The 20,523-nt window shown below is 34.8% G+C and overlaps 3 protein-coding genes across 4 annotated transcripts; 2 read left to right on the top strand and 1 right to left on the bottom strand.

The window, feature by feature from the left end:
• Positions 1-9,133: 9,133 nt before the first annotated feature.
• On the top strand, positions 9,134-11,717 carry LOC128669488 (2-oxo-4-hydroxy-4-carboxy-5-ureidoimidazoline decarboxylase-like). The gene is made up of 3 exons (XM_053744359.2): positions 9,134-9,358; positions 10,414-10,567; positions 11,290-11,717. Exons 1-3 carry the CDS (start codon positions 9,175-9,177, stop codon positions 11,477-11,479), a joined length of 528 nt encoding a protein of 175 aa, XP_053600334.1. The 5' UTR covers positions 9,134-9,174; the 3' UTR covers positions 11,480-11,717.
• A 93-nt stretch (positions 11,718-11,810) lies between these two features.
• Positions 11,811-13,535, bottom strand: Pomp (pomp). Its single transcript, XM_053744360.2, has 4 exons — positions 13,348-13,535; positions 12,937-13,095; positions 12,625-12,726; positions 11,811-12,040 (listed from the first exon to the last, which is right to left on the bottom strand). Exons 1-4 carry the CDS (start codon positions 13,348-13,350, stop codon positions 11,879-11,881), a joined length of 426 nt encoding a protein of 141 aa, XP_053600335.1. The 5' UTR covers positions 13,351-13,535; the 3' UTR covers positions 11,811-11,878.
• A 1,240-nt stretch (positions 13,536-14,775) lies between these two features.
• On the top strand, positions 14,776-20,245 carry LOC128669576 (uncharacterized). Of its 2 annotated transcripts, none has more exons than XM_053744487.2 (10): positions 14,776-14,964; positions 15,784-15,975; positions 16,328-16,432; positions 16,859-17,114; positions 17,576-17,703; positions 17,945-18,139; positions 18,461-18,825; positions 18,914-18,977; positions 19,342-19,509; positions 20,051-20,245. In XM_053744487.2, exons 2-10 carry the CDS (start codon positions 15,799-15,801, stop codon positions 20,216-20,218), a joined length of 1,626 nt encoding a protein of 541 aa, XP_053600462.1. In that variant the 5' UTR covers positions 14,776-14,964; positions 15,784-15,798; the 3' UTR covers positions 20,219-20,245. The 2 variants fall into 2 exon arrangements, with proteins under 2 accessions (XP_053600462.1, XP_053600460.1); XM_053744485.2 differs by lacking the exon at positions 14,776-14,964 and adding an exon at positions 15,100-15,262.
• The last annotated feature ends 278 nt before the right edge of the window (positions 20,246-20,523 follow it).

Below are 20,523 nucleotides of genomic sequence, written 5' to 3'. Positions count from 1 at the left end.
CCAGTTTTCATTTTAATTTTCCTACAGGACGCTCCTCATTTTCTGGGGTGAAATGTCTATAAGATGTTAACCTGGGATTCCGAGGTATTTTTGATTCATTATTAGTTTTTCAATTATCCTACGGGAACCTGACCATTTACCGGGATGAAATGTATCTAAGATGTTAGCCCGGTATATAAGATACTTACATACCAAATTTCAAGCAAATCGGTCCAGTAGATTTCGTGTGATGCGCATTCAGATAGACAGATAGACAAAAATTTCCAGTATAAAAAACCTAAAGAAAAGACATGAATGATAATAGGTTTTGTGAATTGGTACGAAATAGGTATTAGGAAAATAACTGTCATATATTTTCTGAAACATTAATCAGCGTCTGGAACTTGGATGGTTTTTGGTATGCGAATGAAAAAATTGAGGATAATAATCAAACAACATTAATTAAAAATATTTACTTTTGTTTCGGGCGTAGTTTTATCTGCACTAATTTAGATAAAGACGTTTCATGTCGAGCCATAGGTATCGTAAATCTGACAACCTTCAATATGTTCGTAACGTGACACATACGGCGTCGTAACGACAACCCTTCCAAGATTTAGGATCTAAACAGAATAAACCATGGCTAAACCCATGCTGGTTTACGATTGCTACATAAAAAACACATTATCTGACCTAAGTATAACAAAGAGATAAAACTAAGTTTGCCGTCGCGTGTAAATAAATTATACGGGTATTGTGTATCGTCACATGGAGATTGTCTAAAGCAAACTAGGATATATTGTGGCCCGATCTAGCAGTAAATCACTCGCGCTCCGCGTGTCACGTAAAAGGGTTTTATTGTCGCTCTAGGACGTCGCGCCACGATAAGGGATTCCTAGGAAAATTGTCCTTCAAATTGAATGCAGGTGTAAAAACAGTTAGATAATCTTTTATATAAAATTTGCTTGTTAGCGTGATTGCATAGTATTTTTAAACGATGAATTTGTGTGAAATATTAGTTAAGACTATGTTGACAATTTCAAATTGTGTAAAATCACGTTCTCAAATATTTAAATAAATAAGTAATTACTTCCGTAACGAACAATACTTATGTATTGTTCAAATTCGTATCCCAGTTATCATTTAATATTTACATCATATTTATATAGGTACCTAGCCAAGGTATGCAAATATGGTGTACTTAAAAATTAAATGATATTACGATATTGGGAGGAAATTAGATTTCTGTTCCAATCAAAATTTGTTCCGTCTTCGGTATTATTTTTATTCCTAAAAAAATCACGCGGTTTGAAAATTATTTTGCTTTGTATTAATCTGAATATTTTTTTCATAGGTAGATAAAAGAAAAATATATTATTTTTTCCCCATTACTTTAGGTACTTGTAAATTTATAAAATTAATTTTCCCACTTATAAAAGCTAAAGTCTAGGCATTCATGACGAATTCTAGCGTGATAACATTATCTTGATTAGGTACATATCAGCAGGTTTTTCTTACTCTGTGGTCAGGTAAACGTGGTTATTAAAACTACTTAATGGAAATACCAGAAATGTCATTTTTTATCACATGAAAATAGTTTGTTAACTTTTATCACGAAAATGTTTCCGTGTTTTGGTTTTCCCATTTTAACAAAATTGTATAACATACAGTACCAGAACTGACCGAGGAACTTCTATAGGCTTAGCTAGGAGTGCCTACCTATATACCTATTGTAAAGAATAAAGATAAATATTTTATTTGCATAAACACAACGTTTAGTATTTACAATGAGGTTTGAAATGTTCTGGCTGTGAAAATAATGTGGGAAATAAGTACATTATCATCATATAATCTCACAATATATCACTATTATCTGTACCTATACTATATTATGTTAATCAATATCAAGTTATTGGACGATATCAAGGATTCACAAGTAAGATGCTTTTCAAAGCATTTAAAAAGCAATAGTCATTTGAAAAAAAAAAAAAAACAATTTTTAATATTTACAACTTATCTTCACAGATAGCAAAGTAACTTAAAGGCATTGCAATTATATGCAGCATGCATGCACCGTGAGGGCAGGCCTGCCGCGGCAAGCAGGCGCCGGGCGGCCGCTGTCTCGTTATCTGCCATCGAAGCCCCGCCCCGCTACCCGCGCCTACACAACATGGCGGCGCGGCGGCGACCCGCACCGCTTTATGGACCTAATGAAAACCACTTTAATTAATTCACAATCACACTGCGCAGCTTTTATGTTTATTGTTTCCATATCATTTTAAAACATTTTGATTTCTCCAGAGTGTCACTGCCATGTTTTGTATGGTAAAAGCTCGCCGTTTATTGTTATTACGATTATTTAATTACGCAACTTTTCGCTTAATATTATTAAGTCTCGAGTTGTAAAGTAGATTATTTTATTCGCTGTTTATTTAATAATGAGTATTTACCTCCGCGCCCATCTTATTAAGTTTCATTTGGGTATAGGTGTGTGCTTGTTGTAGTATCAGGGCAGGGCTGTATGTAAATATGTATAAGAGTAAGTATATTCAAACTTTCGCAATTAAAATATTTGATTGACTGCTATGAGCTAATTGATTCGTGGTAGGTACCACAAGCATACGCAATTCCGTTTTTTGAATAAACTGCAGAGTATTGTTGAAGTTTATCATTTACTTACGATTTATTTAGAAGTTTAAATAGACAACACTAGCATATAGGTAGATTGAATCGCAAGATCCTATGGATAGAAACAACACAACATGTTCATGAGTTCATGATAGACAAATATTTGTATGAATAAGTAAATAAACGATACCAATAGGTACACAAAGATTTGTTCGTGCATTCCATCGGAATTCAACACATTACACATCCAGATAGTGAATGCGCGTCTGTGAAGCGCGTAAAACACACATTGTTATATTGAAGATATTTAAATAAAAAAAATTGAGATTGATAGAGAATCAGTAATAGAATAAAAATAAAAAAAAAAACTGCCTGTTTGTCTGTTTGTTTGCACACGCTAATCTCTGGATCTACTGGACGGATTTGAATGAAACTTTTTTTGTTGTATAGCTTTAAAGCCTGGTCAACATATAGGGTATAATTTATTTTGGCAGCTGGAACAGCTCTAGCAGAACCTATAAAAAAAATTAAAAACTGTAGGAAATATAGAAAAGTCACCTTAACAAGAATTGTTCGCCCTGATGAGCATTTTTTGAGGAGGTATAAAAATTGAAGATATGGAACACCTAATGATGAACTCCAACAGACCAGCTACACTATAACAGTTATGACAAAAGCGCCTTAACAAAATTTGGTCAGCCTGATGAGCATTTTCTGTAGACTTTTAAAAATCGAAGATATGGAACACCTCATGATGAACTCCAACAGACCCGCTACACTATACCTAACAGATATAACAAAAACATCTTAACAAAAGTTGGTCAGCCTGATGAGCATTTTCTGTAGACTTATAAAAATCGAGGATATGGAACACCTGATGATGAACTCCAACAGACCAGCTACACTATAACGGATATGACAAAAGCACCTTAACAAAAGTTGATCAGCCTAATGAGCATTTTTAACATAGGTATTTATAAAAAGACTCATTTGGCCCACGTTTTTAACAATGATTCACACACATCTTGAGACTCTCAAAAATCTATTTTATTCCCCATGTCTTCTTTGCCGCGAGCAACAGCTCTTCTATAATACGAGTATATATGAAAATGATGTCTTAGTAAAAGTTAACCAATCCATTTTCTGTTAAGTAAAGTCTTAGCAGAAATTGTTCAACCTGAGGAGCAGTAACGGTTGGCGTATTAAAATAGAAGATTTCGAACATTTCTAAAACGGAAGTAATAAAGTTGATGTTATATTTACCCTATACTATTATACCATAAGCGTGGTGAAGGCGGAAACAGTTTGAGCTAAGTTTCGATGACGACGAAAGGTATTCGTTGAAAACTTGCCTGAACTGGCTAAAACTCCCATTTACGTATAGAATATGCCTTCGGGCTTATGTTATTTTGAGTGGTTACTTATTTCCTTTCCAGTTAATCTTTGTGACACGGCAGCCTATCCGGTAACGCAGGGAACAGTCATTTAGATTTTAAAAGCAAAGAAAATATTTTAAATTGTGTAACCATGCCTATTAATGAATAAGTGTTTCAGATTTTTCTGTAAGTTAACCCTCAACCCTTTTAAAAGGGGGTGAAAGATTGTATGGGACTTAATAATTTTTTTAAGATAAAAAGCTGAAATTTGGAAAACATACTCTTCATCATTTTTCTCAAAGAATGACCGAGATATTACTATAAAATTTAACGCGGGCGAAGCCGCGGTCAAAAGCTAGTGAGAAAATAAAACTGAGGAGTATAGAAACTAATCTTTAGAACTACAGGGCGGATTAGAAATATTCTAAGTAGATATGACCACAACTATATGACATCTAAAACCTAACAACTTAGGTACACCTAACTATACGAGTATATTGTACCTACGCTTTATATTTTTGTGATAAAGTTAAAAATGTCTATTGATTAAAAAGCGCAATATTCTAGTGCTAATAGTAATGAAACACATATACGTAGCCTTTAAACGTTGTATAAAGAATTTGAGCGCGGTCAACTAACTTTGGGGGATGAAGAAACACAGGTGATTTTTCTTCCTAGCTCAACAAAGGGTGCCTTTGTTTTATTTTATTTTCAATCTTAATTTAGATCTATTGTATAACTTTTATTTATAATAATAATAATATTATTTATTTTCATGAATAAAGACATATTGTTATTATTATAAAGAAGTGGTCGCTCTTTGACCGCTGTAACGGAAGAAAACGTGCTAGCAGTGAATAATTTAATCCAAGACAATAGCCGCATTACATATTAAGAGATTCAGCACGTACTGCAGATGGGATCGGGAAGCCTTCAAGACATTTTACACGTGCATATTCGCGTGAAGAAGATAGTTTCCCGTTGGGTTCCGCACTATCTCACCGAAGTTCAGCAGCAGGCTCGGAGGGAAGGGTGATATGATAAACAAATTTGAAGCGCAGGTGTTTCTCGGCGGGTTTACGATATCATTACCGGTGATGAGTCCTGGATTTATCAATACGATCCAAAAATGAACCGCCAGTCGACGGCGTGGGTGTAAATGAAACAACGCCTACCAAAATAAAGCGATCTAGTAGCGGGGGGAAGACTACGCACCTACTATATTGGCTACTTGCTATGGTGCCATTTCCATAACGGAACTGAAAAAGTATCACCATCGAATGGTTACGTAAGTACACTTATATACTATACATATACTATACCCATAGATAAAAGAAATATATATGACTATATCTATATGCATATGTGACAAAATGCTTGCCAAAAGTTTGTTCTATAGTAGTAACAAGCGACCAAACATAGTTATATCCGTGGGATGCTGATGCAAGACAACGCACCCGCACACATTAATTCCTCGTTTTGAGCGCGTCAAAAAGAGGAATTAAACAGGTGTGCTGTCCAGGAAGCCTTGAATAGCACGCAGGTCAAATTCCTGGATCACCTTTCTTAAAGCTCAGACTTTTATTCGCACAGAAAAATCAGCTCAAGGGCTTCATTTTCATTGCCAGAAGATGCTGTCATGTTGTCATCGTTAGGCTGTAAACGAGGAATCTATGGCGGACTGCAAAAATTGTTTTGAAAACTAGTTCAGACGCAAGAAATTTTGTATAGATGCTGGTAAAGAGTAGGTACAAACACATCTATGATTGTTCTTATTTACACGTCAAGATATACATAACCGTAGCTTTACGGTATGGTGGTAGAATAATGTATGTGGTTGATTGAGAATTAAGTTTGGGGTGGAGATATAAAGGATAAAGAAAATAGGTAGTAGTAATAATAGTACATTGTTCACCGAGGCAAGAAAGTAACCTACTCGTATTTCAACGAGGGGGACATGTGAAGCCCGAGACTCGTACTTTCTTCCGAGTGATACTTAGTGCTTTATACGACACCTGCCTACAGAGATAATGAAATAAGAAAAATTTTCTGGCAAAAGGTTATTCGTTACAGCTTGTGCATTTTCGTTAATCCATGATGGCGTTAAAATATCTGCAATACTGTCACTAGACGACGACCGGCGATGGGAGTCGGCATTCGGCCAGCAATAACTAATGAGTTTTATGAATTGTCATCGCTTTCATCATATTCTGATATAACACGACGGAATTATTTTTTGATTTGCTGAATGACGTTTGTATCCAGCGAGATTCGTATTTGTTTTAGCCGGATTATACGTTTTTCCTCAAGGGTACAATGAATTTTCATACAATATTTTCGTTCGACTCCAATCACGTACTTATGATTCTTTGCGAGCAGGTGTCGTATTAATTATTTTTTTAAGAAACGATCTAGCCGGAAAATTTCACATCAGATAGGTTTACATTGCTAACTTAATTATGCCGTTATGTATGATTTATAATACCTTTAGTTATATATAACTAAACGTATTATAAATAATTTATTATCATAACAAACTTTGATTTTTTCATTTTCCAAACAAAACATCAATTTTCTACTGAGTAGATGATGTTCCAATGAGTAACAATAATAATATTCATAACATCAAAGATGTTACGAGTATATTTATGATAACAACATACTCGTAAGATAACCTTTGATTATGCAAACTATGTCCTAAACCCAAACTATATAATAAAACAAAAAGTCATAAAATGGCTATTTCACTGAGTGAAAAATAGAATGCATAATCAAACAAGACAAATTAATATCTACCCATAAGTACTATTTTAGTTTGTATGCACTCCGTACGATATTGTATACGTATAGAAGATTCATAGTAGGTACATCCAAACAGTAATAATGAAATTATTGTTTTCGACATTGAAAATAATATCCGATTTGACTTGTTGAAGTATAGCATACATACATTTCTGTTTTATTTTCTGTTTGAGCCATAACACTTTATATAACACAAATTATACATAAATTTATATTTAAAAAATGGTAAGCCCTTCTGGCATAATAGGGACCAACACTGTTTGAATGAGTTTCTTTCGGCATTTCTTCTCAGCAGTGGTCGTTCCGAAATGCTAGTAGTTTGCTAGTAGTTTGTAGCTTTGGTAAACATCATTTAATTTAGATTATGACGTGAAAAAGTGCCTGTGAAGGTCTAATTTCTGAATAAATGATTTGATTTTGATTTTGACACGTAGAAGCCAAAAGGGCGTACTTACTATAACAGCTATATCGGATTCAATTATTATTTTAGCATATCTAATTTACTAAATGTGTATAAAATGATTATCAATGGTTATCATTCATTTAATTAGGTACTTACAAATATCTTAAATGTGGTAAATTCACCCCATTTCCATCCATTTAGTCCACTCTCAATCTTCACTAGATTTACTCGAAAATATGGGACCTTTTTGTATTTGTGGCCGGTCGTGGGTGAATAATTTAATTAAAAAAAATAGAAAACATAATAGGTACTTTAAAAATTGTGAAATTAAAGAGAGATCGGATTAAGTTTCAAATCGCTATACGTTTTGAACAACGCAAAGGCAACGATTTCGCCAGCCGAATTAAGCGAATAGGGTGTCCATGATTTTCATTGGAAGTTGGTATCTTATATTTTCAACACAACGTAATGAAGTATATAGTTATAATGACGTAAAAAGCAATGAATAATCCTTTGCTGCCAGTGCCGCACCAAACCTGTGAAATTAGGTACTGTCATTAACACAAAACAGTCCATTTTTAAAATACTGGATTGTAATCTGTTGTGTGTTATTTCCAGTAATATTATGAAGGCATTGTTTGTTTGTTCCTTTTTTGTATTGAGGTAGCTGATACCCAACAAAAAACTATATATCCCGAAATTACACGATTTTCGTAGGATTTGGTCAAAAAGTCTGCATGCATAAAAACCTAAGTATTCTTTCTTTTTCTTTTTATAATTACGTGGGTGTAGCTATTAATTATAAATTAAAGATATAACTTGTTATTCATAAAAAGTTAAGACATACTCTAAGCTAAAATATGTTTTGTCTCTGTTTTTCAAATATTAAACTTAGTACGAAGATGACAAAACTTATTTAAGCTCCTAAGATGAACATACTCTAGTATGTTTTATCTTTTGAATAACAGGGATAGAGTATTATACTTAGTTACATTATTTTCGGACTATGGTCGCCCAACATAAAATCTCGAATGAGACGTAAGATATGGTGTCTTTATTCACAGTCTCCCGCAGCCATTTGTCGCCGCGCTCTCCCTGTGGACTCGTTACCGCATCCCGCGTCACCGCGCATCTTGATTTATTCTCCAGTTTCCACGCCGATACAACTGACACATAAATGTCGCTTTTGTTTCCCTTTACCAAGAGATTTAGTGCCGCTAAGTTGGCGAGGGAATCGCGGAGACGCTAACGTGACTCCTTATACAAATCATCATGTTAATTTCTCTTTTCTGGTAAACAAGGCGAGTGGTTGTCAAGTTATTTCTGCGGAAATGTTTTTAGAAAGATCCGCTCTATCATGTTTTTGATATGCAACTATCTTTGTTAAAAATTAAATATATGACTATCTTTGTTAAAGATTAAATAGATAATTAATTAATTGCAGTTTGCACAAAAGAAAACAATTAGACAAATATATTTTTTGTTTTCTGTCTCATGTTAACATACCTAATTTTAGTACCTATACGAAAAAGGATGATATATTTTTTCTCAAAAATATTTGATCGACTTCCATGACACTCTAAATCATTAAATAACTAATTAAGGCTTGCGCTAAGTACAATCGGTGCAAGTTAAATCTTTACATAAAATGCCTAATCAAATACATGATTATATTGTATTTGATTAGGCATTTTATATAAAGATTGAAAGAAGATATATTGACTTACGTTCAATAAGTAGGTAGCACATATTGCCTTACTTTGCTAAGTATTTCATGATAATGAGAGTCACGGAAGTCAGTTAAAAAAAGAGTATGTTTATTATTATCGTTGTGACTATTTATGAGCTGCATGCTATCACCTATTTATTTACGTTGAGTGAACTTTAATCATAACGACCCTTGACAAATGATTCGATGTATACGAACTCGAGATAACGTACTAATGCTTAGTGATAACTTGAAGTACGGCCGGGAAAGACGACTAAATGGCAGGCTTGACAATTCCCGAGGTGAACGCTTTGGGCAAAGAGCAATTTGATGCAGTATTCGCAAATGTCATAGAGCTATGTACTGATGCAGCAGTGCAGGCTCAGAAGAAGAAACCATTTAAAGATGTCAGAGAATTGTGTGAAGCTTTCGTGCAGTATTTGGATAATCTCACTGAGGCAGGTCAGAATCGACTTATTATTTACGTGTATTATTTTTGGGTTACAGGTGATGTTACCCCATTAGTGTTACAACCCCCTGGTACGGGGTTCGTTAATAATCGCATACACTCATGAAAACAGTATTATTCACCAAACTGTTTTTCTGATCTACTGATACTACTGGTTTGATATGAATTTGAAAACAAATTACTATGCTTTCATGTCAAAGGCCAAAATTGTTCCTTTCTTTGCAAAGAAAGGAAAATTGTTACAACCGTACCCAGCCTACCCTATGCAGTTCTATGCGCTATTATGTCATCTCGCCTATATCGAGTTAATCCGCCATAGGTGTGAGCTACGTATTTTCTTCTACGAATCATTAATAATCATTATTTTCATCGTTCAGAGAAGCTATCCCAGAAAGCTGTACCTATTTATTTGAGAAAGGAATAATAGGAGTGATTTTATTAATCATGGTATCAATACCGTTCAAAGTTCTTTGTGAAACAGAGGATTTAAATTCGTATATCCACATACAAACAAGGCAGCTAAAAAACTCTGAAGTATTTTAAATTCTAAACAGACATCCTCGAAGTAAACTCATTTATATGTAAAATAGTTTACAACTAAAGAGGTCGTCACTATCTAGGCTAAATATATTTTATTTCAGACAGACTTTTACAAGAAATCTGTGTAAACAAATCCTAATAAAAAATCCACAGTTAACAAATAGACGTCGCGCTGACTTTTCTAAACCTATGAAAATACAAATACTTTAGGATGATACATTAAGAGCCATGCCCCATTGCCAAGTTGTGCTTCGTTGCGACGACGTCGGACGCTATAGCTATGTTGTGTTACATTGTTTTCTATAAGTTTTGACACTTACACGCGTTGACGTACGTCGAAACTGCCTGCGTTGATCCGTCAACGGAAGTCAACGTGACGGAGGACGATGGAGTAGTGTGCTACCGCTCGATAGTCAACTATCGATAGCGATTCGATAATTTGAAAACAAAAAACAGTAGTAACGAAATAAGTAGTAATAACAGATAAGGATAAGCATTTCTATTGCAGAGAAGCTGGTGATCCTTCAGCTCCACCCGGACCTGGCGGGGCGGCTGGCGGCGCAGGGCGCGCTGACGCGGGAGTCCAGCGAGGAGCAGCGCAGTGCCGGCCTGCTGGACCTCTCCAGTGAGCAGATGGAGACCATCAACATCAGAAACCAGAAGTTAGTTTCGATTCAACAAGCTTCTACCACTAGGTACCAACCGGCTAACTCCAACATACCGATCAGAATGAACCGACAAGGAGCAGTTTGTTACCATAATACAAAACCAGCAATATACGTATGCCGAATCCGCCAGTTTGACGAACTGTTTGCCGACAGTGTAAAGCGCCAGCTTTACACTAAAGAATCTTTTAAAAGCTTAATGCCATACAAGCTTTTTAAAATTTTTATTAGGGCCATGCCCAATTGCTGCATTGCGCTCCTTTATTGTGACTTCCGTCCGTCTGTCGCCGTCGACGGGTCCGTCTGTGTTGTCCTACCATCGCCAAATTCTATGGAGATAAATTTTATATGCTATGGATTCAGACCACATAGACATCCATACAATTTTTACATAGATCTGTCAATGGACGTCACCGTGCCAGAGGACAATAGTCACTATAATTTATATGTTGGAGTTCCGTCGACGGACGTCAATGTGACGGCGAACGACGGAGAGCAGCGGAGCAATATAGATATGATAAACCTTGTGGTGCCATCTATGGAAAATTCATCGTACTAAAAATGAGCGTCCAATGAAATGAAGCAACAGCAAATACAAAAATAAAGCATAATACTTTATATTTTTTTAAGTTTGACGCTAGATGTCGTGTTGAATAATTATATTTATTTGCGATAATATTAAATTTTTAAGTTAAAATACTTATTATTTCCAATTTCAGTTACAGGGAGAAGTTCGGATTTCCATTCATAATCTGCGCTAGATTGAATAAAGTGCAGTCAATAATTGAAGGATTACAGCGCCGGTTCAACAACTCCAAAGAGCAAGAGATAAGCATAGGTATTGATGAAGTGAAGAAGATTTGCCGACTGAGGATTCTCGACATAGTCGAGAATGATGGATCAGTTTGATGCTAAGATACAATTTATAATCTTTGCGTTTTTTTAATTTAGCGCTATGAAGTGATATTTGTATCAGAAGAAAAACAGATCACAAAAAAGAAAATAACAACAATGTTAAGGAATCTATAATAATTAGAGAATGACCTTGTAATAAATAAACAAATATCTATTTTCAAAAGAATGTTGACATGCAGAATATTTTTGTGTTTTAAGAATAATTTCAAGAAATAAATAGATATAATAATTATGAGAAGAATTATTTTACTGTACTAATGGAATGTCTATAACATCTACTAGTTTCTATGCTAATGGTTTAATGGATTTTAATAATAAAAAAATATGAGAGTATGCTTTAGTTTATTATAAGTATATACCAAAAAAGAGAAAAAACATTACAACTTAACTAGTTCACAATAATCCAAGTGATCTTTCAATAACAGCATGGGGTTGCCCAGCTACTTCACACAGGTCCGATGTGTTTAGGATGTCTTCGAAGCCTATGTCCAGGTATCTGCCTGTAAGTACATCCCTCTGCAAGTTGGAACTAGGTAAGAATGGAAGGCGACCAACCTGAAATATAATAGTTCATCTGTATTCTGTAATTATTACTAGTCACTTCTATAGTCTGGAAATCTGGGTATGCATACTTGGAAATAAGCCCAACAACAAAAAATTCAGGTTCACCTGCAAGACTATAGAGTTTGCATTAGATTTTACATCATCAAATGGTTTGCCAAATTTTGGTGGATTTGGTATACAATGCTTTTATATTTTTATAATATATATTTATTTTGAATATGCAATACTTTTATTGCGGTAAATAAAAGCAGTCAAACTAACTATGCAATGGTTTTGTTATACATGTCACACATTCTTTTTAACTTATTTTTGAAAATAATAATGAGATGAAAAATTTCTTGAATTGAGCGGGAATTCTAGAAATTTTTCATCTCATTATTATTTTCAAAAATAACTATGCAATGTTCATTGTTCATGAATTTGTGTCACGATCATTGTCCAATACCTGCACATCAGGAATTTACGAGCAATGAAAAAGAAAGAAAGAAATGAAGAAGAAAGAAAGAGGTACAAATACCTGATTGTATCATGCAACTGGACTTATTCAATCTCACATTATTAAAGTGATAACTAACCTTGCTAGCAAACTTCCTTTCCATTGACAGCTTCAGAGGTGCTTGGAGACCCTGGATGTTGCGCAGCATTGCCATATTCATCTTCTCCTCATTGAAGTGGTACTGAAATTTAAGATTATTTCTGGGTTAATTTACATGTTTAGTAAAAATACCTGTATTGTGTAAAAACACAAGCAATATAAACATTAGTGTAGTTTAGTAGTAGCAGTTGTTACAAGATTGTTTACACAAATTTGGTTTACACCTACAAAAATCAGGCACGCAAAGCCAATGTGTGTGTATAAAGGTTTCATGATAACTCCTAATACTTACGTTTTTTTCAGACACTTCTAATGGATGTGTTGTACCAAGTTTGAGTTTTGAACCCCCAATCCCAGCAACAAGAGGGTCCGGTACACCAAATGGCCCTTCATGAACTTGAATGTCAACTGCATGCTCGGGCTTTACTTTAATTGAAGGAAGTCCAAAACTCTGAAATGATTATGATGGGATTTTAAAAATTTAATAAGAAATTGTAATTTTTTAAGGCAAAATTGCATTGTCATCTTTGACAACCTAAGATTACTTCAAAAATTTGTAAAGGTAAATATATTGTATGTGAATAGCAAATCAAATTTCTTATATTTGACGATTTATATGAAATATTAATACTTCTAGATACAGTGAAATAAATAATCATGACAAAATAAGAATCGACTATGGGGTTCATGTTGAGATACAAACCATTTTATCTGAATTACTTTCCGAACTTTTTTATGAAGTAACTGATGTTAGGCTCCAGAATTTGCACAACACAAACAAGGTAGGTACCTAATTTATATACGTATTTATCAGAATAAAAGAAAACAACAAAATGCCGACGAAAATGTAGATGGAAAATGCAAGAACTTTTTTAAGAATTTGTTTGACGTTTGTCAATGTCAAAATTTGAAAATCATTGTGAGAAAAAAATATCCCTTGGCCATAGATAGAAACGCTACAAGCTAGCTTAGCCCCATGTTTTTATTTCAATAAATCTGTACGTATATAATGTAGAAAACGGATTGTTAACGTACATAGGTACTATATTTTTTTGTCGTTGCAATATTAAATATAATGGTCAAACCTCAAACATTTAATGTATCTAGAGGAGGGTCAAACCCATAGATATTAGAACCATGGAATAGGGAGTATTAAGTACTGCACATTTATCCTGCCAGAGAACAGCACTGTATATTAGGTACACAAAAGCTTTTTCGCCTTTTGCTATGTCGATTAAAACGTTTATTTTAGAGTACTTTATTAATCCTTACATTATGTAAGCATTCGTTTGTGAAAATATACAACAATGTAGCATATTCGGGTGCCGAAATATTGAGAAAAAACATTTTCCATAAGATAAAAATGGTTGCCTGTAAAGTCGGTTTTACGGGCGAAGATTTTACGTGACAACGTCTTTTTACGCGCGCGGCAGACCGATCATAGTTGAGTGGGAGAGAGACGCAAGGCATTCGGCGGGCCTCTCTCTCGTTCGGTGACTCATCGTAACGTTACCGGGCGTTACAGTTTTTCATAAGTGACTCCCAGCCGCAACCTAATTTAAGACGTTGTCACGTCAAAAACTTCGAAAATTTTGGGATACGCCTTACGCTGGAAAATTTTCGAACCAATAAACGGTCGAAAAGAAGCTCGGAACACTTCATACGTGAAGACTTATTAAAATATGGACTTCATACATGTAAGATTTTTAGTCAAAATCAAGTTTATATCAGTTTCATTTGACCGAATAATGCAGAACATAATCTAAAATAGTGTTATTATTTTCAGGATAATCAACGAAATCCTTCCATTTTCCTTTAAATCTCACCACGATTGCGTAGAAAGTGTCTTTGGTCGTAAATCAGCCACAATATTGAAAATTGGCGCTTTTTGCCTCCATTGGCAATGTTTGTGTATCTTGGTTGTACTGGTAGCGCCATCTGCGCTGAGCTTTGCATAATATGTAGTATTATATAATATTAGTAGGTACTCCATCGAAGTACATAATAAATCCATGATTAGAACATTACAATGTTTTTAAATCTATGGTCAATGTTTTTAATCCATGGATTTAAGAAAGGGCCCGCGCGGGGTCAAACCCTTGTGTCAAACAAACAATATTGGTTGCTGCATACATAGAAGGGCCCCGCGCGCGGCCCGCTTTAGTTGATATTTAGTATTGCTAGCCAAGAATACACAGCAGCGCCCTCCTTTATTTTGTTCTCTATTCTAAAATGCTCTAAAAGAGGGCACCACTGAGTGGTGCAGCTGAATATTAGTTAGTATTGGAAACTAAAACGAAAAATTGTTCTCTATGTTATAGTACGTATATGTAGTTATTTAATTAAATTTGTTATTATTTTAATAACACTAGCATACTTTATTTATTCTATTTTTTACGGAAGCTACCACGCTCCGTCTCCGTCTCGAAAGAATCATTTTCTTTTGTTTCACTTACCAATGATGAAATAAATAAAAAAAATAAACTTCATAAAATCTCAAGACCAGATACGATATTATTTTGAATTCTCATATTTACGTATTGTTTTATTTTTTTGTTTCCTATAAATAATAATTTTAAATCACAAACATGGCTGGCCGAGCACCTAAAAAGGAGATAGTAAGAACTTAATTTATACCATCTTAACTATCCATGACCTAACCAGTTTAGGGAGGTATTATAAAGTTGTGAAAATATTTATGAAAACCATACATATAGTTTATAGGCTAGTTGATAAATTTTTGGGAGTCCAAACGCTCCATACTAAATGAAACATATACCTAGGTATCATACCATTTTAAATCACAACTTGCTAAAATGTTCGCAAAGAATGTTTGTTCTTTGTTCGACAATTACATTACTAGCGGCCCGTCCCGGCTTCGCTGGGGTAAAAACATAATAAATTATACACCTAAATCTTTCTAATAATCACATTATCTTTTGCTGAAAACCGCATGAAAATCCATGGTTATATTCGTAATATATGAATTATCGTAATGATCCTAAACACCTATATCCGTAATGTTTTACCTAGACTTTAAGTAGGTACATATTTTTTTCTCTGACTTGTCAAATACCCTATAGTTACAAAGAAAATATTAATAAGTAACTGTATTATACACTGTATTATAATCACCAAGGATCCTGAGGAGTTGATGAGAAAGAAATTCAAAGCGAAATGCCAGTTCCGAGCGCTTGGTCGTTTGGTGATGGCCAACACTTATTGGTTAATTGAAGCCATAGACCAGTACGAAGGAGTTGAAGATGTGAAGAGAAGAGTGGAACAGGCTGTGCGCGGTAAAGCGAAGAAGAAGCAGCTTCTTAATATACACGTGGGTAATGTACTCATAAACGGTTCTAAAAAAAAAAGTCCGCGAACAAATTTTGAAAAAAACTTATTTTAGGTATTTACGTAGGTACTTTATTATTAAAACATGTTTTGTGTATGTTTTATCTTATTCTTTCAATGTTAATATGTTTTGTCTCATTTTTTAATATCAAATGTTCTTCATTTTTTAATGTACTGTAAAGTAATACTATAGATTTTTTGGGCTAAATTAGGTTTTATTTTTTCTTGTTTTCTTGCCTGAGGGCTCTCCAATGAAATGAAACGAAAATTCTTCAAATATAGGTACTACCTATGAAATTATTCTTATATATAAATATTCATTTTTATTTGCTCAGGACAAAGCACTGTTGAATAAACCGGCACAAGAAAGAACTGACCATGAAAAGAAATACATCTACCGCATAATTGGAGGTCTGAAATGTTTCAAACGATATCCTAATGTAAGTAATAAAAGATGAGACTTCCTACAGATAAGAATGACAACTTCCTAAAATGACTATATTTAAACGAAAAAATAATTTAAAAGGTAGTAAACATATTTACCTAATGTAAGTAGGTACTATTTGGTTAGGATCGCATCAGTATCTACTCCTCTATTTCTTCTTCTTCTGTTCTTCTAGTGATCACATTACACTAAAAAAAATTACATGTATTTAAGTATAATTAATACCTCAGGGAATGGGAAAGAAACCCTTATTCTTGATTAGTACGAACTGTTTACCTACATCAAATTCAACTTCTATGATAGTGCAGTAAATTTAGTAGGTCTGAAAATCTGTGTCCACTTTACAGACATTGGTAACTCAGAGAAGTTTCTAATTTTTATGTAGGTATCCTAGGTAAAGACAACGTAATTTTATCGGTAGCATGTCAAGAAAAAGCTGGCAGCGGTGACTTATTTCAAGTACTACGGTCCCGGACGGCCCATAGTCCGTCAACACCAAGAGGCCCACGCGTTGTACTTCATAGTGACCGGTGACGTCATCGTCAGCCAGCTGATCTTCGACGAGCTTCTCCAGCAAAATGTGTCCATCGACGTCGGTGTCATGCACCCGGGCGACATGTTTGGGGAAGTCTCCTTACTTCATAATATACCAAGGACTGCTACGTGTACTACTGCTGGTAGGACTTTAAAATGCTAAAATAGTAAGCTCAGTATTTTTAATCCACGTTCTATTCTAGGTATATGATCTCAGGGGTTTTGCATTTTTCAGTAATTTTGTATTGAGCAGAAACTAAGGCTCAAGGGTTTATCTGGTATCTGTTGGTTACCTAAGTCTATTCCATTTGTCTAACATTGATAGATAAATTTTCTGTAGGTAGATGTTGTCCTACAAACACACATCCGCATCTAATGACCTTCCTTTCATCTCTATCATTTGGGATATCGAAGTACGGGAAATTTATTGGTAGGTGTGATAGAATCACACCTGCCAATAAATTTCTTATTCCTAAGAAAGCTTTCTTCGTTTAATCGATCGTGGTAGTGACGTCATGGTAACGTGTTAGAAACGTCTTTACAAATTTATATACTTGATGTATATCTACTAAAGAAAGCAATGATAGAGTTATTGTTTTGATAGATCATTGCGAACTTTTGGTCCTGATGAAGGAAGATTTCAAAAATGTCCTGCTCGCTTCAGTGCAGAAGCAGTGGGACGAAGTGCGGGATGCCATGTCTGCATTTACATATTTTGATGCGCTTGACGAGGTACATAATATTATCTATATTGTAAACATAGTATATAAATCAATCAATGGTTTAGAAAGTGTAGATAATCATGATGGCAAGTTTAGATTTCTATGCAACTACCTATACATCCTGATACTTTACATGGTATAGTTGAGTAATGGTCACCTAGAGTCTCTGAGTCTCTGAAATTCCCGCAGAAGGAAATCGTACTTTAACTAATCTTGATTGATGAGATATCTTTTGTATAATCTATTAATAGGTCGCCCGTCGTGAAGGTTGCATTGTGGCTAAAATGAAGTCCTATGAAGTTAATGAAACTCTCCTGGGGGACGGCGTGGGCGTGGCCAATTTCGTCTACTTTATACTGTCAGGTCGTTGTCAGATGATTGAATCCATTCAAGTGTCCACGAAGACACATTTAGGCCGCAATTCATACACGTTGTATGATCCATACGTACGTATTTCATGTATCGTATTTCTGTAGTACTTACCATGATATCGAAATTGATGCGCAACGTGATTGCATTTCGTTGGATATAGGTAGTATGCGTTTCTATTCACAGAAACTTCAATTGGTTTTCTAGTGCAACATGACTGAGTCCAGCGATATGCAATAATGAAGACCATTGTTTGTCTATCCTTTCTACAAGTTTGAGCCAGTAAATTTGAACCATCTACCTAGTTGTTTCATCTTGTGTTATAGACGTGTTAATACCTATTTACATAAACAGAACCTATTCTCTAGATATCGAGTTACACGTTTTATTTATTGCAGGTACCCGAAGAAGAAAGTGAACAAGACTTTGAAGCGAAATATTTTGGTGCTTACAAAAATAAAGACGCTAGTAGATACAGTGCCGAAACATCTACATCTAAAAACAAACCAAGTTCATTCCATGTAAATCGTTCAGGCCAGATTTCGAGCGCAACTACAAAATCGAGTATTAAAAAAATGAAACAATCCCAAGAACTAAAACAAGAAGCAACGATTCCTTTAGCTGTTCTGGACGAAACTAAAACAGGATCTATTGTGGAAGCGGGAGGAGTAAGCAAAGCTGGCATTTCGGAGCCAGAGATAGCCCACAAGTCTCAGGTCTTGTACCCACCGAGTGCTGCTGAAATACCTCGAGATTCCATAAGGTTTATGTCTTCCATTTTCATTAAAATTCAGGTAGATATACTTTACATATAAATAATGATATATTAAATAGAAAAATATATTTTTCAGGCTTAGCGTTATTCCAGAAATTGTCAACATACCTCCACCAAATCTCAAGACTTATTTTATGCAGGTAATATTTTTATTAAGTAATACGAATTTATCTTTGATATTTATACTATTTTTTTTCCATTATCAGTTGCACGTAGAAACAAGTTTTGAATATTTAGATTTGATTGGTACATTGCGAAAATGGGTGTCCGTGATGGATAAACATATCCAATGGCGAATTTACCAGTAGGCTGGAATATATGGCGCCAGATTTTAAGGGCGCCAAATTTAGCCCAAAAAATTGACAAATAAGAAATCCATTACGTTAGTATAAGAGGCATAAAAATTGCTTACTGGTGGCAATTGGGTTAATCTTATTGGGCATACATACTTGTATTTAGATACAATTATGTCTTTTATGTCATTAAACACCTTTCAATGGTAAGGTGTGCCAATTGAATCCTGGGGCGAGCTTCGGCTTCGGAGAGAACATGCGCGACCGGCGGATCGTGGCGTTGACACCCGTGGACTGCATGCTGATGCCGAAGATATGGCTGCTGCAGCGCAACACTGCTAATATCTGGACCCGTATACAACATTATTTAGAGAAGAAGGTGAAATATTACCAAAAACAAATCTTTTAACACTAATTTATTGGTTGTTCGGGTAAATCTCGTTTGGGTAGTCAGTATTCAAATAAAATAACCCTAGTTGTCCCTAGAGGATTTTATGACCAAATTAATGTTAACATGTGCTAAGAATATACGGAATAGAATATATATTAACAACGCATAAGTTTCCACCCGTAGGTGTATTTAGCTCTTCAAACTGGTTTTCCGATTTGTCCCATGATCGCCTCATACATAATTCCTATTGTAGCACTCACGCACAAGTCGCCCACTGCCTAAGCAACGCGGTTGATGAACTAAATGATTTTAGAATTCATTTCAATAAACTATTAAACGAATTAAATATGATCATTTATGTTGTATAGGTAATGTACCTCTATACGAATTACTAGCAGCAAACGTCCGTTAAATGCTAAATCTATCTACGATCTAGTTAATACAGAAATACTCAAATTGGAAGAGTACCTACAGTATAAAATGTAACTACTTCGAGTTTTGCTAAATTATAAGCGGGACTTTCCCCCAGGTACCCACGAAGAAGCAACTGTTTAAAGACTTCGTCGCTCAACGCCGCTGGATAGACTTCCGCAACCAGATGGTAGATGACGTCATCGCCCGCTCCAATACTGTCAACTGGACTTCTGTCCATGACGTGCCTTACTCCATCAGAATGGAAGAAATGCTCGATATTTAAATCAATAAATTTAAATTTTTGTTCCTATTAAGAGTTTTTTTTCCTACCTTCCTTAGGTACCTATTTCAACTAAAGAGTAAACCAGAAGAAGAACCTAACATCACAAAGCAATAAGGTGTTTAGTGCCTATTCAGGACCTAAGGTACCAGAAAGAATTAAAGCTGTTCGTAAAAGGCGAAGAATTTGTAATAATCTATTTTACAGACGCAAACAAAGTTGGTTTCAACACTTCCATATTTCTTCAATATTTTGTTACTTCGTAACTTTTAGTAGTATAGCATCTCCGAATGCTTATCATGTGTCTT

The sequence above is a fragment of the Plodia interpunctella genome, chromosome 4 (genome assembly GCF_027563975.2).
Source record: "Plodia interpunctella isolate USDA-ARS_2022_Savannah chromosome 4, ilPloInte3.2, whole genome shotgun sequence".
NCBI lineage: Eukaryota > Metazoa > Arthropoda > Insecta > Lepidoptera > Pyralidae > Plodia > Plodia interpunctella.
This window is presented reverse-complemented; position numbering and strand designations above follow the sequence as displayed.

Bases quoted from the DNA above. Each gene is read 5' to 3' on its own strand.
- LOC128669488 (XM_053744359.2), top strand. From the start codon at position 9,175: ATGGCAGGCTTGACAATTCCCGAGGTGAACGCTTTGGGCAAAGAGCAA. The intron at 9,359-10,413 runs GTCAGAATCGAC...TTTCTATTGCAG, and splicing joins GGATAATCTCACTGAGGCAG to AGAAGCTGGTGATCCTTCAG. The intron at 10,568-11,289 runs GTTAGTTTCGAT...TTCCAATTTCAG, and splicing joins ATCAACATCAGAAACCAGAA to TTACAGGGAGAAGTTCGGAT.
- Pomp (XM_053744360.2), bottom strand. The intron at 12,727-12,936 runs GTAAGTATTAGG...CTTAAATTTCAG, and splicing joins TAGAAGTGTCTGAAAAAAAC to TACCACTTCAATGAGGAGAA. The intron at 12,041-12,624 runs GTTAGTTATCAC...ATTATATTTCAG, and splicing joins AAAGGAAGTTTGCTAGCAAG to GTTGGTCGCCTTCCATTCTT.
- LOC128669576 (XM_053744485.2), top strand. From the start codon at position 15,233: ATGGCTGGCCGAGCACCTAAAAAGGAGATA. The intron at 18,140-18,460 runs GTACGTATTTCA...TATTTATTGCAG, and splicing joins ACACGTTGTATGATCCATAC to GTACCCGAAGAAGAAAGTGA. The intron at 18,826-18,913 runs GTTTATGTCTTC...TATATTTTTCAG, and splicing joins ATACCTCGAGATTCCATAAG to GCTTAGCGTTATTCCAGAAA.